At 36.5% G+C, this 17,176-nt stretch overlaps 1 protein-coding gene and 1 long non-coding RNA gene across 9 annotated transcripts in view; one reads left to right on the top strand and one right to left on the bottom strand.

Annotated features, from left to right (window-relative positions):
* LOC127511301 (uncharacterized) overlaps positions 1-17,176 on the top strand; it is a 449,991-nt gene that overhangs the window by 145,259 nt on the left and 287,556 nt on the right. The gene's annotated exons all lie outside the window — the stretch shown is intronic.
* The window catches only part of LOC127511092 (gastrula zinc finger protein XlCGF57.1-like), a 159,720-nt gene continuing 146,143 nt past the window's right edge, over positions 3,600-17,176 (bottom strand). For 2 of the 8 annotated variants that reach the window (XM_051891581.1, XM_051891579.1), the window contains exon 3: positions 3,600-7,629. In XM_051891581.1, coding sequence (XP_051747541.1) covers positions 5,795-7,629 — 1,835 coding nt within the window. In that variant the 3' untranslated portion in view covers positions 3,600-5,794. Of the gene's footprint in view, positions 7,630-12,562; positions 13,482-17,176 lie in introns of those variants that run through there. The other 6 variants (XM_051891575.1, XM_051891576.1, XM_051891578.1 and 3 more) reach the window with 6 other exon arrangements.

Genomic DNA, 17,176 nt, shown 5'->3' with positions numbered 1-17,176 from the left:
AAGAGGCAAAGTTTGTGGGAAACAGGTTGAAAATGTGTGTAAGCTGTTGAAAAAAACTGTATTGTGACCTTATCTTAGTGTAATATGTGAGGAGGAGAAAATTAATGCTTTTGGAAAATAATTTTTATGTTTGAATCCTTAGTACAAATTTAGTAAAATTTCATTGTGTATGTTTACCATTAATGAATTGTAAGAACTCCAGGTAAATGTGCACACACACCCTTGTGTTCTGTGTTGTGGCTGATTTAGTGATTTTATTTGACAAATTTAAGTATCAGCAGGTGTCCACAAAGTCACCAAATCTCATGCCATTTAGATTAAGACAACTTGTTTTTGTTTTTTGTTTTTTAACTAGCATATGGGTTAATGTTGCATGGCAGTGCTCCACAGTTTTTACTTACCACAGCCGCAGTAATGTAGTATGAGCAGTAGGTTCACTGAACTGCAGTTATACTGTATTTATACTTCTTTATATTGCAAACCTTCAGTTGTACTTCATTTTACTGCTGTTGAACTTCAATGTACTGCAGTTGTACTTTGATTATACTTCATTATACTGCAAATCTATGGTTGTGCTTAATTATACTGTTGTACTTCAATATACTGTAGTTCTTTTTTGTAAGGGTGCATTCACACGATCAACTTCATCTGCTCAATGTTAATCACTGGAACCTTCCATGTGATAGGAATAGATCTAAATATAATGCAATCAACACGACATTTGTTAATCTTGACAGTTGTAATAGTAAAACTGTGGTAAAAGTATTCGAAAGAATTCCACATGTAATACTTCAATTGCAAAGATGTCAGCCAATCACAGCAGTGGGTGTTTACACAGAAGTCTCACAGAGTCACAGCAGACATGCCCCTTAAAATAGAGCGTTCAAATCAGAGGGCTAAAACCAGGGTAGAAAATAACCATTCATTTCTAAATTATGACAATTATTTGATATAAAAATCATATTAATATTATAAGTGCGCCTCAGGAAACATTATAAAATATTTTTAAAAATCCATTTCACGACCCCTTTGAAATATATATGTATAAATTGTAAATGCAAAACGACAAAAGCAATTAGAACATATTACAATCAGTGAAGCTGCCTTTCCACTGCACATGCAAACAACAGCTGATGGACCAGCCTAGGTGAAAAAAAGTTTACTTGAATGCACTAAAAAATACTTAAATAAGTCAAGTCACCTTTATTTATATAGCACTTTTTACAATGCAATACAAGCAAGTACATTTGTAGTACATTCTTATTTTTTGTGCTAAACAAAATTGTAAAACTAATATACTATAAATACACTAATTAAAAGTATATTTCTACTTCAGTAGTACTTCAGTGCACTTAAAAAAGTATACTAAATACCACTAATACTAGATTTTCAGTGCATTGAAATAAAGTATACTACCATAAAAATATAGTTTTATTGGTGTATTTCTTTAAAGGGTACTTTAAATGCTTTAAAAATTATTTCAGTCTTAGTAGACTGCTATATAGTAATCGTAAGTTTAAATTAAATTGATTTTATTAAAAATATATTACTAATGTACACGTTATAAGTACATTTTCCCAACTGTGGTACTTAAGTACACTTAATATAAATGTAATAATTAGCACTAACACTTAAATTGATGTTTAGTCAGATGTGTCAAGTGTTTTATAAGTGCATTACTTAAAAGTGTGCCATGAACGCTTTACATAAAATTTATTTTGAATTTTTATATATACTGTCACTAAGTTCTATTTTAATGGATTTTCAAAAAAAAATAAAACATTCAGACCTTAACAGTATACTTTTAGCATAAAGTACTTAAAGTGCTATATTTTATATATTTTAATGTGGGGAAAAAAGATGCTAATGACATACTGTCACAGAGTGAACAAACGATACGTGCGGATCCATATGCAGGCTTTTATTAATTAAAGACATGGTCAATAACAGGCATGGGTTGGCAACAAGTAAACGGAGACAAAGAGTATTCCAGGGACAAGTGTGGTCGATCAATGGCAAACAATATCCAGGAGGGCTAGGCTAAAGAATAATCCAGGGAAAACAGGCAATAGTCCAAGAGAGGTGCAAACAGGTCCAAACGGCAAGGCGAGAGAGAAATCCAAGACAGGCAGATAATCAGGAAACAGGCAATCAAAAAACAAGAAGTGACTAGACTTAGACTAGAACTGAACTCCAACTAGGACCGGGAACTGGCTCTGTAACGTAGCTACGCTAAACAGCATAAATGCTAACAATACTCAGCAGTGAGAGAGAGGAAGTCCATGGCTTAAGTAGGGTGTGTAATTGGCTACAGCCATGTGTGTAATCAGTGCAATGGATTATGGGAAATGTAGTCCGGGGTGAAGTGCAAAAGTTAGTGTGGTGCAAGAGTCCATACAAAACAAAAGACATAACTGGGATCGTGACACATAGTAATAGTGTACTTGATTGTACTTATGGTTCACGGGTTCACTGGGTCTCTCTGTGAGTGTGTGTTGCTGCTGATGAGCTGATCAGTTCTGATCAGTTCCTGTTCTGGATATTCCCCGTCGAGGCAGTTTTGGATTACCTGTTGGACTCATGTTGGAGGACTGGTTTGCCCATTGCAGTCTCTGCGCTTCCAAGAAATACTTTGCCATCTACACCAGAGGTGGAAAGTAACTAATTACAAATACTTTCGTTACAGTACTTCAGTAGATTTTTCAAAATTTTTTACTTTAAGTATAATGAAATTGTGGTACTTTTACTTGAGTTGAATAAAAATAAAGTATTTAACTTTGCTAAATTTATGTTTCACCAAAAGTACAAAGTACTTTGACAAAGGTGGTGACGGAGAAACATGGCAAGCTGTCATTTAACTGACACTTTTCAAACTACTGCGGTGCGGTGGAGCCCTGCACTTCAGGCAATAACTGACAGATCTGACTAGGGTGCAAAACCAATCAAAACTTCCAGTTCAGCTGGGGGGTGGGGCATTCAAACCGCGCTTTGACATACAGGACCCTATTTTAACGACCTAAGCACATGGTCTAAAGCGCACAGCCAAGTGCACATAGGGTATGTCCGAATCCACTTTTGCTAGTTTAACAACAGGAAAAATAGTCGGTGCGCCCACCGCATAGTCTAAAAGGGTTGTACCTATTCTCTTAATGAGTAATGGGTGTGTTTTGGGCGTAACGTGCAATAAACCAATCAGAGTCTCATCTCCCATTCCCTTTAAAAACGAGTTGCGCTCGCGCCATGGTGGATTTGCTATTTACATGGAGAAATTTGCAAGCGGAAAAACTGAACAACTCTCTAGCGAGAGGTTAAAGCGTGCAAGCAGACCAGGGCCAGCCCGTGGCATAGGCGGATATATTTGGATCAGTTAACCGGATTAACTTGATGTAGCTACATTAACATTACAATCAATCAATCAGTTCGTCCTGTGATCACTCAGTATTGATTATTAATTAATTCTAAGAGGAGGATATTTTTCAAGGCCACATTTCATGGATATTTTTAATTCTTTTTTTAGCAATTACAGCACTTAGAGCGTGTAACAAATCAATCATTTAAGTGACAATTTATCTGCAGGCAGGGAATCAGAACCAAATATGTATTGTGCACAAGTTTTATTAACAAAATCAAAACACAACTACTCTAACAAACACATACAAACACAATCACACGTACAATGTAAAATGAAAAGTGATAGAATGAAACCAGAAATGGGAACAGGGAATGAAGCTATGGAAAAGAGTCATTAAACCAGGAAAAGAACCAACAGCTTATCATTTCAGAACACCTCATTAAAAGGATTTTACTGCTTATCCTAAAACCTATGTTTAGTTAAAATGTTCAATACTTGCATGCCCTTTGCAGTAGAAGCAGTCTGTTGTCCTGAGCAGGTTCTTGGCGATTCCGTGAATCGATGGTGTTGAAGTTGCAATCGATTTCTCCTGCATTGAATGAAGAAATTATGATGAACTTGCATGGTTAGTTTGACACTTGTAGTGGGGAAAGACTTCTCTCTCTTCTAGGTAAGCACATGGCTGGAGTGCAGGTTGAGACCCAGCAGGAGATGTCTTGAGTCAGTCGATGGAGCAAGAGAGCAGGCGGAGCTGTGTGTGGCTCTTTAAAGTCTGGGAACAGTCACACCTCTTAGGGTTGACCTGACCAATGAGAAAGGTAAAATTTCCGAGCGGGAAATTCTTCTGTGGAGAGTTTTACGATCCTTTGTCCTTCTAGCAGGGCCTTTGCATATGTAACTGGATTGGTTGTGGAAGAAGAATCTATTAAAGATTCTTGTAATACTGATATGTTGCACAGGTATCGACATATCATATACACAATCATTTAATTCTTCAAAATACAAACTCGTAGACCCCAAACTTGGTATAGGTGAGGTTACAATAACCGTTGGTTCTATCATAAAATATGCATAAAACAAAATACCATACAAAAGACTCTACACAAGACAGTAATAATCATACACACAATGTCCTGGGATACATGTTCATTTATAGAACAGTTTGTCTATAAATTGAGGCAGAAGAGTCTGTTTTTACAGGCTTTGTGTCTTCCCTATGGCCTGATCCGAGTGAGTTTGGAGCAGAGTTCCGCATTCTCATAAAAGTCGTAAAACCATGGCAACAAGGGGCCTGGTTCTAATACTTTGGGGTTGTCGCAGACACCTTGGTGCAGGGTTTTTAAAGCTTATTTGTTAAATATAACAAATATTTGTGTCTTATTTGTCTCAGTCGTTACATTGCCATTAACCAATAAACAAGTTTTTACCATAGCATTTTTACAGTATTTTAACATTAAAATTACAAACATTTTTACAGTCCATTATATGCTATATAAACATAGGAGCCTGGAAAAACAGCCATTTTTCCACGTTAATTATGTGCCATATAAATCTGGGGAATATAAGACACTTTTTAACGTGTTCATTATGTGCCATATAAATCTGGGGAACACAGGACTCTGAAAAACCTTTTGGGATGTCATTTGAGCATGCCGTTTTGTCATAATTGCACATTTAATTTCCTGTGGAACAGGAATGGAAAGAGCATGTTAAGAAGATGATAAATGTTAGACCTAGTCTTAAACCACAGGAGCCCATTTGTGTAGACAGACAGAGGCAACAAAAGAGCAGGTAGCAGGAGTCATAATAAAAGTAAAAATGAGCACATTTTATTGAATAAACGTAGTTGTTTCATTCTCAATGCTTAGTCAGACTTTGTCCGTGATAATATGCCAAACTGCTTTACAACATCATCCTGTGACAGCGGAAACACTGAAATGAACCCACTCCCTCTTATCTCTAAATTATGAAGACCACACAATCTTAAGACTTAACAACAGCAAAACATTTCAAGAGTAAGGAATATAATGAGTAATATAATAAAAATAAACAGAAAGGAACATGAATATAATTATTAAAAAGATGATTGTATGTTTGCTATCTTCAACGTACACACAAAGAGGACAACAAAAAAGGGCCAGTGGTGTGATTCAGAGGTAACGAATATATGGAGAGATGCTATAATACAATGGAAATTAGAGGATGCCTACCGCAACTGATCAATATTTGAAATTGGTCACAAGCAGTCATATGTACATGCCAAAGGAAAAGAAGCTTCAAGGCAAATTATAAAGAGGAGAAGGAAGGAAGCAAAAAAAAATAAGGTAGCCATCTCCAAATCACTAACCATGCCAAGGTGGAATGTTGTAGTGTCAGTTGATCATTATAAAAAAAAATATAATAAAAAAAAAAAAACAGCAGAAAACTACATTTGGGTCACATTCAGCTGCGGTGTGAACGTAGCTTTGATTTCACACAGATACGTATTTTCTGGTGCCATTTTAAATTGCTGAGCCATTTAAATCTCATTCCACACACAGAACACAAATGGGGTTTCATATCTGCATGGCTTTTCAAGTGTATCTGTAAGTGAGACAACAAAAGAAATTTTTTATTACACTGATCACAATTAAATCGCCTTCCTCCAGAGTGAATGGGCAGGTGACTTTGGAAATGACCCCTTTTTGTTAACCTCCTATCACACTGCAATTTCTTTCCAGAATGAGTTTGCAAATGATGTTTCAGGTCTCGTTGATACATGAAACTCTTTTCACACTCAATGCACTTGAAACGCTTTTCTATAGTGTGAATGGGCTGATGACTTTTGAAATGACCCCTTTTTGTTAACCTCCTATCACACTGCAATTTCTTTCCAGAATGAGCTTGCAAATGACGTTTTAGGTCTCGTTGATACGTGAAACTCTTTTCACACTCATGACATGTGAAAGGCTTCTCTCCAGTGTGAAGTCTCATGTGAGTTTGGAGGCTTACATTATGTCTGAAACTCTTTCCACATTGATGGCATATGAAAGGCTTCTCTCCAGTGTGAAGTCTCATGTGAGTCTTGAGGTTTCCTTTAAATGTGAAACTCTTTCCACAGTGATGGCACATGAAAGGCTTCTCTCCAATATGAGTTATTACATGATCCTTAAGTTGTTTACTGTCTGTGAAGGCCATTCCACACTGCTGACATATAAAACGGTTCTCTCTTGAATGAATCCTCATGTGGTAATTAAGGGTTACTTTACATCTGAAACCATTTCCACACTGACTACATATGAACGGCTTCTCTCCGGTGTGAATTCTCATGTGAGTCTTAAGATTGCCTTTTTGTGAGAAGCTCTTCCCACATAGTTTGCACGTGTGAGGGCTCTCTCCGGTGTGACTTCTCATGTGGGCATTAAGTGTTGATTTGTATGTGAAACTCTTTTTGCACTGAGGGCATGTGTAAGGCTTCTCTCCAGTGTGAAGTCTCATGTGAGTCTTAAGGCTTACTTTATGACTGAATCTCTTTCCACAGTGATGGCAAGTGAAAGGCTTCTCTCCAGTGTGAATTCTCATGTGTGTCTTAAGGTTTTTTTTATATTTGAAACCCCTTCCGCACTGCTGGCATTTGAAAGGCTTCTCTCCAGAGTGAATTATCACATGCCTGTTAAAGCGATTCATGTCTGGGAAACTCATTCCACAGTGATGACATGTAAAACAATTAATTCTTGAGTGAACTCTCATGTGGTTATTAAGGCCTACTTTACGTGTGAAAGACTTTTCACATTGATCACATGAAAACGGCTTCAATCCATTGTGAATGTTCATGTGATATCTAAGGTTTAGTTCTCGAGTGAAGCTCTTTCCACAAAGTTCACAGTTAAAAGGCTTCTCTCCAGTGTGAGTTCTCATGTGGCTTTTAAGAGTTCCTTTTTGAGTAAAACACTTTCCACACTGTTGGCAGGTGTAAGGGTTCTCTCCAGTATGAATTCTCATGTGGACTTTAAGGTTTCCTTTTTCAGTGAAAGTCTTTCCACACTCTTGGCAGATGAAATGGCTCTCTCCAATATGAATTCTCATGTGGACTATAAGGTTTCCAGGTTGACTGAATCTCTTTCCACACTGAAAGCAGGTGAAATGACTACTAGTTCCTGTCTTAGCTCTTTTTTGTAAGGAAGTGTTTTCAGTCTGTGTGCATTTTTCTCCATTGATAGAATCATGATTTTTCTCATAGTGATATTTCTCATCAATTTCACTCAGTTCTTGACTCTCCTCTTTCAGCGGCATCAGGTCTAGGGCAAAAAAGGCAAATACAAGTTAACTACAGTTAAATGGCACAAAACAACAGACATCAAAACATGGGGGGGGGAGCTTGACCCGGAAGAACTGGACTGATTTCAAACCTTCCATTTTTATCAAAAAATAAAATGAAAAATGGTTTCCTATCAACTGTTCATTTTTGCAGAAAAAAAGTATTTGTAGAATTTGAGATTTAGGATTGCAGGATTTAAGTCCCATCATAGCACATACACTTTGCTTATTAAAATTACAACCTGCCTGCTTTGGCATAGATTGTGGCATCTTCTGCTGCTTTTAGATCTTTCAGCAACAAGGGCCACAACATTCTTTGGCATTTTTGGACAAGCATTAGCACGGTGTAGGTCTGACAATTGCTACAAATGTGTGTAAATGAAAAGACTTTTCATTTAACACAAGTATGGAGTGCCACAGGGCCCAGTATTAGGTCCTCTGCTTTTCTCACTGTGTGTCAGGCCCATTATTAGAGGTGGTCAATATACCAGTAGACACAATAAACCAGTAGATATGTAACAACCTACATAAATTTTGGATTATCGTCCCAACCCAGTTCCTCTCATGTGCAGTGTTGCACAGTCATGAAAGTTTATCCTTTTCGTGATTTTTTTAAATCCTTGCCAGTCTAAACTTTTAAGCGTTTTTTTTTTTTTTTTTTTTTTTTAAACTATTCAAGCACAAATATAGCTGCAAGCAGCAATTAAGGGATCAAGCACAAAAAAGGCACAATGAGTCATGCAAACATGGCTGGGAGCATCAGATCAGATCAGCACTGCAACAATAAGAAAAGACATTTTTAAATTACTTTAGTCAATATGGCTGAAAAAAAAAATAAAAATCACTATTAATATGATTTAATTGCTTATCACTTTTGAACAATAGGTTACCAAATTGATGTGTGGTCAGTGCGAAGTGACCGTTGTAGAGTAACATCCTCAGAAGTGGACAGCATCCTGTAAGTGTATTTGATTCTTTTCTCATTTGATTTTAGCACAATTGTCGTTGCTAGGAAACATTATTTTCTTTACTGTTTACCGTGCTGAAGTCGCATTTGTTCTTGTGCTGTGTCGCATGGTTTTTTGGTCTGCTAAATACTAAGGTGTGGCCAAAGGCAGCTAAAGTACTTAAACAGTGTTAGCCAACAGTCATTAGGAGAAGCAGTCAAGCAACAGAAGTGTTAAGTGTTAAAGGGTTTTCTCACAGAAGTTAAAGGGTTTTCTCTCAGCATTTGACATTTTTCCTCTTGAATGCTGAATTTACTGTTTATATACAATGCGAGGTGTTTATGTGACTGTCTAAAGCACGTGAATGAGGCACGCGATTGGTTGTCTGTTGCTAAGCGTCTAGCTGTAACATTCTAACACTGCATTGTTTCACACTGTGCAAGTTTGGCACCGCAATGCAGGGTTAACACTGCAAAAGCGGTGCTAACCCTGCTCCGGAGCAGGGTTTCATAAAGTGAGTGTGAATTACAAGTGTGAAATGTTCCTTTACCCAGGGTTTAAAGCGGTGTTTAGAACAAAGATAACCTGGGGTTAAGCGCAGTGTGAAAATTCAACTCCAAAATTCAACTCCACCAAATTCAACTCAACCTTGCAAAGACAGAACTGCTGGATGATGGAGAAAATGATGGAGAAGGATATGCTGCTATGTTTGCTGTTCTTTGAACAGCACTGTTTGGATCGCTCTTTCCGCACTCTTCTTCGACTACTGCACAACACATCACAACTGTGTATTGCCTATAGTGAACCTTGCACATACACAGTTGTATGAGCACCGTCCACTGACCCTACTGTGATGAAAATGACGTCACACGGAGAGTGTGTGGACAGTCGCTGAACGAAGACAGCATATTTTGGGCTTTAGTAAGCATAAAAAAAAGGAAATGATCTTGCTGGCAATGTAGGCCTCGCTGAGCCATCAGATTTTTATCAAAAATATCTTAATTTGTGTTCCGAAGAAACACAAATTAGTCAGTAATAGAATAGTAGAATAGTCAGTAAGAAAATAAAAACAAATTGTAAACAACAGCACAAATAAATGCAATAGAATAAAGAGAGCTATGAAACTTTTTGAGTTTTTCAGGTTAAGTAGGTTTTTATTTAGGTAAAAAATACAGAAATTAAAGTTATCAAATGTAAAATAACACTAGATAGTCTTCATTGTAATTAAATACAGATTAATGCTTTTAAAGTTACATTTAAAGTTATAAATGTATTCAGTCAAAAGCAGAGTGATTTTCTTTGTTTTTTATTCTTTGATTAACATGACAGACAGCAGCAGGAGTATTGGACTGCTGTCACTTTATGAGTTTATGCACAGACCCAATATATAGTTACACGACATGCGTTGTCTTTACAAAGGTGTTCTCTTTCTCAACTATTTAACGTTCCAAAACTGACTGTGCTGCTGGTAACAAATCGGATCGACACGGAATTGGTAAGACGTGAAACTGACGGGCCGAACATGACGAAAATTGTCTGATTCTGATACCTGGCCGGTCAATCGGTGCATCTCTAACTGTCATATTACATAACATTATAATGAGAACACTTTATTATTAATAACTAGCACTTTTATTTTTCTTGTATAATTTTCATCAACAATATGGTTTAATTTAAAAAAAATTCATTAGGCCTATTATTGTTTGTTTTATTTATCCATGGCACATGCATTGATTCTTTAAAAGGGACATATCATGAAAATCTGACTTTTTCCATGTTTAAGTTCTATAATCAGTTCCCCGGTGCATCTACCAACCCAGAAAACGTGAAAAAGGACAACCCAGTAACTTTGTTTCTTTCTCTGCAAGCATGTGAAAAAAAATGAGCCATTCAGATTTCACTCCCCTTGTGATGTAGGAAGGGGAACTTATTATAATATCACCGCCCCTTAATCTGTATGTTTCTACCCACGGCGCCACCATTTTTTTCCGCAAGTGACAACAGTGTACCAGTACGGAGCCCTGCACGTGACATGCAAGAAAAAAAAAAAGTAAATGGTGCGCACGATTTACTAATTCGTTCCCTCGATTTACTAAATCGTGAGCACAATTTACTATTTCGTTCCCTCGATTTGCTAAATTGTGCGCACGATTTACTATTTTGTTCCCTTGATTTATAAATAGTGCACATGATTTAGCCTACTATTTTTTTCCTGCATGTCATGTGCAGGGCTCCATATACCAGCAGCATTGGTCCTGCACAGTTTAGCTACAACCTTGATCAAACACACTTGAATGTCTTCAGGATTACTAAAACTATGTGAAGGAAGGTGAGTTGGGCTGGAGCAAAACTCTGCAGGACAGCAGCACTCAAGAACAACCGTCCCCGAGCTTGTGATGTGTCTCAGCTATGTTATCACTGATCTGTTAACGGCTAGAATAGTAAACATGAGTCTCCATAAACTCCTGGCATCTGAGCCACTAAGGACGCAGTGGTGTAATTTTATTTATGAAGGCAATGTGTCCAGATGAATTCATATACCAGTATTTGCAAGTCATTTTACACAAGACTGCTTTGCACACGATACCAATTGTTCATGATCCAATTTTTATATATATTTTGTGATGTTTGTAAATTGTCTTTCTGAATGCGTTTCATTAGAATGTTGCTACGGTACTGTTAAATGTGGCTAAAGTTACCATTGTTTCTTACTGTATTCACGGAGAACAGAGCCATGTCGTTATTTTCATTTTTAACCCAAAAATGCTTGCAGTCTGTATAATTCATAAACGCATCTTCATTCTTATTGATTTTCTCCAACAGTGTGTAGCTTTAGCCACGTTAGCCATGCAGCACGCTATCAAACTCATTCACAATCGAATGTTAGCAAATATCCACAAAATATATGATATACCTATGTGATCTGATCTGCTGCATCACAAACAGTTTGTAATGATCCATTTTGAGAGTTATATTTGCTGTGTGAGCTTCTCCTGTATTGTTTATGCCTCAGTGTATTGGAATTGTGTGCTTGGGGGCAAGGAGCACAAACTCATTTGCATTTATAGGTAAACACACCAAATCAGTGCATTTTTTTCTCCAACCCAAAAGTATACAGTTAAAACATGGTATAATAAAATCTGTCGTTGCTATGCAACTATGAACTGCGCTCTCCACGACAACGAAGTTTCAGCAAAGGATAAATTGATTTCTAGCCCTTAGCTTTACTACTAGATATATTTATGGAGATGAGATATAAAAACCACCATGTACAGCTATGATCAACTGTTCGGCTGAGCTTTCGTTGTTTTGTTATGGAAAGGCCGAAGCTGATCGGTTGGTCCTTGTCACATGACCTGCGGTGCGCTTGCGGCATTCTGAAAAGTTTAGATGTTTTCATCTCAATGCGCCTGGAAAACGCACCGCATGCGTGTCGCGACCGCGTCGCTTCCATTATTAGCGCGCCTGCCACACGACTACATTTGAAATAACGAATTTGCGCGTGCAAAAGACGAGATATGTGAATGGCCCCTAAGTAATGTATTTGCATTATTTGATTTATTTGTAAGGCAAAATATATATATTTTTTTTATTTATATTTTTTTTATTTATATCTTTTTTGATAAAGATTTAAAATATCCACTAACAATATAAATCGCTATTAAACAAAAGAAGCATGGTGCACTTAGCGTCCATTTCCATGTTTTTGTGTGTTCATTGTGAATATACTCTGAGTTGACTGAACTTACACTTGCCCTCATTTTTGAAAATGATTACCTCAAATAAGAAAAGTTTGGGTTAATCAACTAAAAGATTGGGGTTTATGTGATAATAAGTTAACCCTGCTTTCTGGAATTCCTCACAGGAAATAAAGTTGTTTACAAGACACTGATTTGATACAGCAAGCGCTTTTGAGGTCAACATTTTAATAAGGATCAAATGTTCAGCTTTAAAAATGGAAACCAACCTGTTTGTTCCTCAGTATCTTCCCGTTTCACTCTGAATGCTTCTTCAATCTTCATGTCTTCACTCTCCTCTTTAATAAACGCCATCTTTGACACTTGGATCTCAGTTGCTTCACCTGGAGGTTTTTTTCTGTGCGTTTAGACACTTTATGTTTAAGATGTGAATAATTATAAGAAAGAAAAATAAATCCAAAATAAATTTCTGGGTACGTCAGACTTCATTTTACTGGTAAGGGAGTTAGTTAGTTGCTAAATGTCTTGATCAAACCTAATTACAAATTAATTTTGCAATACACTCTTCATATTGTATAAACAAATACATTTTGTGTAAGCAAATCAATTTTGCTTTTACAGACTCTAAATATTTAATATTTATGATTAGGAATTTAATGATTTGTAGATTATATTTAATAGACTATGCTTTACTGGAAGTATAAAATCAGAAGTTGTCTGCTCGTTTGTACTGTTTTCGATGCATTTACACTGTTTTGACCAGCAGGCGATCAAAACAGTGTAAATGCACCGCCAGCGTGCTGTGTTTCGAGAGCTTCGAAACTTGAATCTTTTAGCCAAACAATTCGTTCAATTAAGAATTTCTCATAGTATTTTCTCCCATCACTACTTGGCAGAGGCCGAATTTCAGTTTACAATATACTGATCTGATTTCAAGATACAGGGATTTAAGGAGCGAAATGGGACGTAACGTTACCCCTTCTGCGACTCGTGCGTGAATGCGCTTTACTCACCAAAAATAACATTTATAAATGCTTCAGCATTGCGTTCATTAATAATTAATTATAAAATCCATACACTGGTTAAACAATCTGTTCACATCTAAACACCTAATATTTCCCAAAGCACAAACCTGTCTTTAGCCAAATCATAACAAACGCAAGAGCGTGGCGCAGCTTTATGACGTCACATAACCACAGCAAAATAAAAGTCCAGGGGTATTTCAGAAAGCAGGTTTGCAAAACACCACATATGTTCAGAGTTAGCTTACTTCAGAGGTATTCAACGCATGTGTGCCCTATTTATTATATTATATTATATTATATTATATTATATTATATTATATTATATTATATTTTTAATTATAAAATAGGCTACTACACTGCAAAAGTAAAAAGAAAAAAAAGATGCCTTACTTAGAATTTTTGTCTTGTTTCTAGTCAAAATATCTAAAAATTCTTAATCTTTCTTCCAGTGGGGTACAAAAAATTATCTTGTTTCTGTTTGAATTAAGATTATTTTTATTTTGGCAGATCATATTGCTTGTTTTAAGCAAAAACAAACTGTTATTTATTTCCAGAAAACCAGACATAATATCTTATGCCATTTTACTTGTGTAGTATATGCATCTTGATATGAGAATTTTTAGATATTTGTACTGGAAACAAGACGAAAATACTAATTAAGAAAAGCTTCTTTTTTTATTACTTATTTTACTCTCATTTTTTTTTTTTTTATTCTCATCTCAAACATCATAGATGTGTATTCAAAAGGTTTTGGAATGAAAACAGGACATTTTCTATATAATGTATTTCTAAAATAAAATACATATATGACAAATCTCACATCAAATGTGGAAGTAAAATACCTAAACACAATAAATTAAATAACTTGTACAGCTGTATTATCTTTGCAAGCTGACTGTTTTTTTTTGTTTTGTTGTTGTTTTTTAGTTCAATCAATCTTTATTTTTTAAATTTATATATGCATTAGAACAAACAATATAATTCTTGTTCACAGTAATAAAACACCTGATCAAAGATTAAAAAAATGATTGCACAACCACTCAGTTGGTGGCGATATGCAATAAGAATGTAAATTGCCATTAAACAAAGGAAGAAGTATGGCAAGCTTCGAATCAGTGGTTTGAAGCGTCAAAATCACGTGATTTCAGAAAACGAGGCTTCGTTACGTCATAAGTGTTTTGAAATTTCAATAGTCCGCTGAAGGTAAAAATAGAGAAGTGCTGCGTACCGGCGTGTAACGGCCCACTTTGAGCACTGTGTACTATATTTTAGTTTAAAGGGACATAACACACACACAGTTGTAAATCTTGAGTACCTATAGAGTAGTATCCTTTATATCTCCGAAGAGTCTTTAGTTTTATCAGATTTATAAAAGACAGATACGCTGCACCGATTCTTTCCGTAAACAGTCGAGCTCCTGGAGGCGTGCCATGTGCGGAGCTAAAGAGTCACGAGCATGCAATACATCAACACGTTATCCCTGGATAACTTTTGATTCATTATACATTTGTGTTGTTTATATGCACTTACACACCGATTGCCAACAAAACACAGACACGGTTCCGACACATGACCGAGATCTTTTATTGCTGGGACCACTCCATTTTTCAGTTTTAAATGATCTGCAAATCCAGCGTCGAACTGGGCCTTGTTTATAAAACATTTGTCACTGAAATGCCGGGAACAAACAAACAAACTCTGTTGCTGCTCTGGAAAAACAAACTGCATCCACTGTTCCTTTAACTCTGGGTTCTTTGGGAAGCAAGGTTATCTTTCCCTCACAACCAAAAACACACTTCTTTGGTGACTTCTTTGGTGACTTTTTGGTTGATTTTGTGGTCTAAAAACAAAATGACAAATCTTTCTCGAGCCAGTTCAGTGCAGCGCTGCCGACGACTTCCGTAATTCGAATGAAGCACGTTGATGGCCGTGCTCTTGTTCTCTTGCTCTGGTTGATGCGTGCGCATGCTCTTCCGGGAGAAGTGCCCATACGAGGAATTCCGCCTTTTATGATGTTATACAGGGCCATACCCGAAAAAAAAAAAAAAAACTTTCCGAAACTTATATGAACCCTGAAGAAGTGTATTTGGTACAGAAATACTCCATCATACATCCAACTCGTTTTTTAAAACTTTGGCCATGTTTAGTATGAGAATCCAACTCTTTAACAGTGTAAATAAGTCAGAATGCATGAAATAGCATTAAACATCCCCTTTAATAATATTTTTCTATTTTGTATTTTGTGGTAATTTCACGGTACTAAAGAATATTCACTTCTAAATTACGCACTATTCAACAGACATAGATATTTGGTATTTAACCTATGTAACCTATGAAGGTTTTTTTGTGTGGATGCCCTGTTTTTCCTGTTCTTCCCAAACAGATAAAATTTTGACTGAAAAAAAAAAACAAAACAAAACAAAAAAACTGCTGCACAGAAATCACATTTGGGTACACCCTCTTAATGAAAAAGGCAACAATTTGGCGCTTACCACCACCTTGTTCAGGAGCTGCAATTAACCCCAGAAAATCACCTTGCAGCACTTCACAATGAGTGCAGGGCAAATGGAGGATCTGCTGTTAGTTATTAGACCTGACATCACAGGGATGTGTATAAATTACCAGACACCAATTGGACCAAAGGAAAAACTTGCAGTAACATTGAGGTAAGCAATTTTCTATCTGATTTACACTGTAATAATATTATGATATTAGAAGAATGAATACATTATTTCAAAACAATAATTCATTATATGGATTTTATCATGTGAGCCATATGTCAAGATAACATAGTAATGTACACATAGATACTTTTAATAATAATAATAATTGCTGATCACTCTAGCCAGCCTCCACATATATTTTATTAAGGGTAGGCAGAAAAATCACATACTACAGTAACAAAAAACAGTATCAGTATGTAATCTAACATAAAACAGGATTAGGTTAACAATTCCCAAATCAATCAACGAATCAAGTAAACAAACAAACATTACATCTCATTGAACTATATGAATATGGTATGTTGACAAAGCTGGGGGTGTCACAATGTTAAAATTTGGAGCATTCCAGCTACCTAAGTTCATCCAGGATATGTAGCATCTCTATTTTGCTATTGTTTGTTCCCTTTTTCCCTTTTTTTTTTTTTTTTTTTTTTTTGTTTTACAGACATATGGCCACAGGATGTTCAGTCAGAACAATTGTCTTCCACTATCATATGGAGGAGAGCACAGTCCATCAAGGACACATATGCTACAATTAACAGGCAGAAGATGAATACACACCTAGGAAGACCTACTGAGCAGGAGTGGAGGAATATTGCCTCAAAGTTTTCAACTAGGAGGAATTTCCCTAACTGCATAGTAGCGATAGATGGGAAGCACATCCTCCTCTTTGCACCACCACATTCAGGCAGCCTTTATTTTAATTACAAAAAAAACATTTTCTGTAGTATTATTGGCTGTGGTTGATGCTGAATATCACTTCTGTCTCGTCCATATTGGAGAGTATGGACGGTCAAGCGATGAGGGTGTCTTTGTTTGGCTATTGGGCAGGCACTAGATGGAAAGAAGTTGGGGGGACCTGATGCGGGACTTATCTACACAATAACGCATCTTCAACTACAGATTGTCTCGAGTGGGCAATGTGGTGAAATATGCCTTCGGCATTTTGTCATCCCGCTGGAGGATCCTACATAGCCGGATCAACATACACCCTTATTTTGTCAGGTGCATCCTGCACAACTTTCTTCTCAAGCTAAAGGAAGTAGAGAGGTGTCTGAATACCAGTGCTGCAACTATTGGTTGCCTACACCGTTCGACACAAATTATGCTCATATTTCAACTCTGAGGACATATG

The sequence above is a fragment of the Ctenopharyngodon idella genome, chromosome 4 (genome assembly GCF_019924925.1).
Source record: "Ctenopharyngodon idella isolate HZGC_01 chromosome 4, HZGC01, whole genome shotgun sequence".
Lineage (NCBI taxonomy): Eukaryota > Metazoa > Chordata > Actinopteri > Cypriniformes > Xenocyprididae > Ctenopharyngodon > Ctenopharyngodon idella.
The sequence above is the reverse complement of the archived record's forward strand: the minus strand, read 5'-3'. Positions and strand labels throughout refer to the sequence as shown.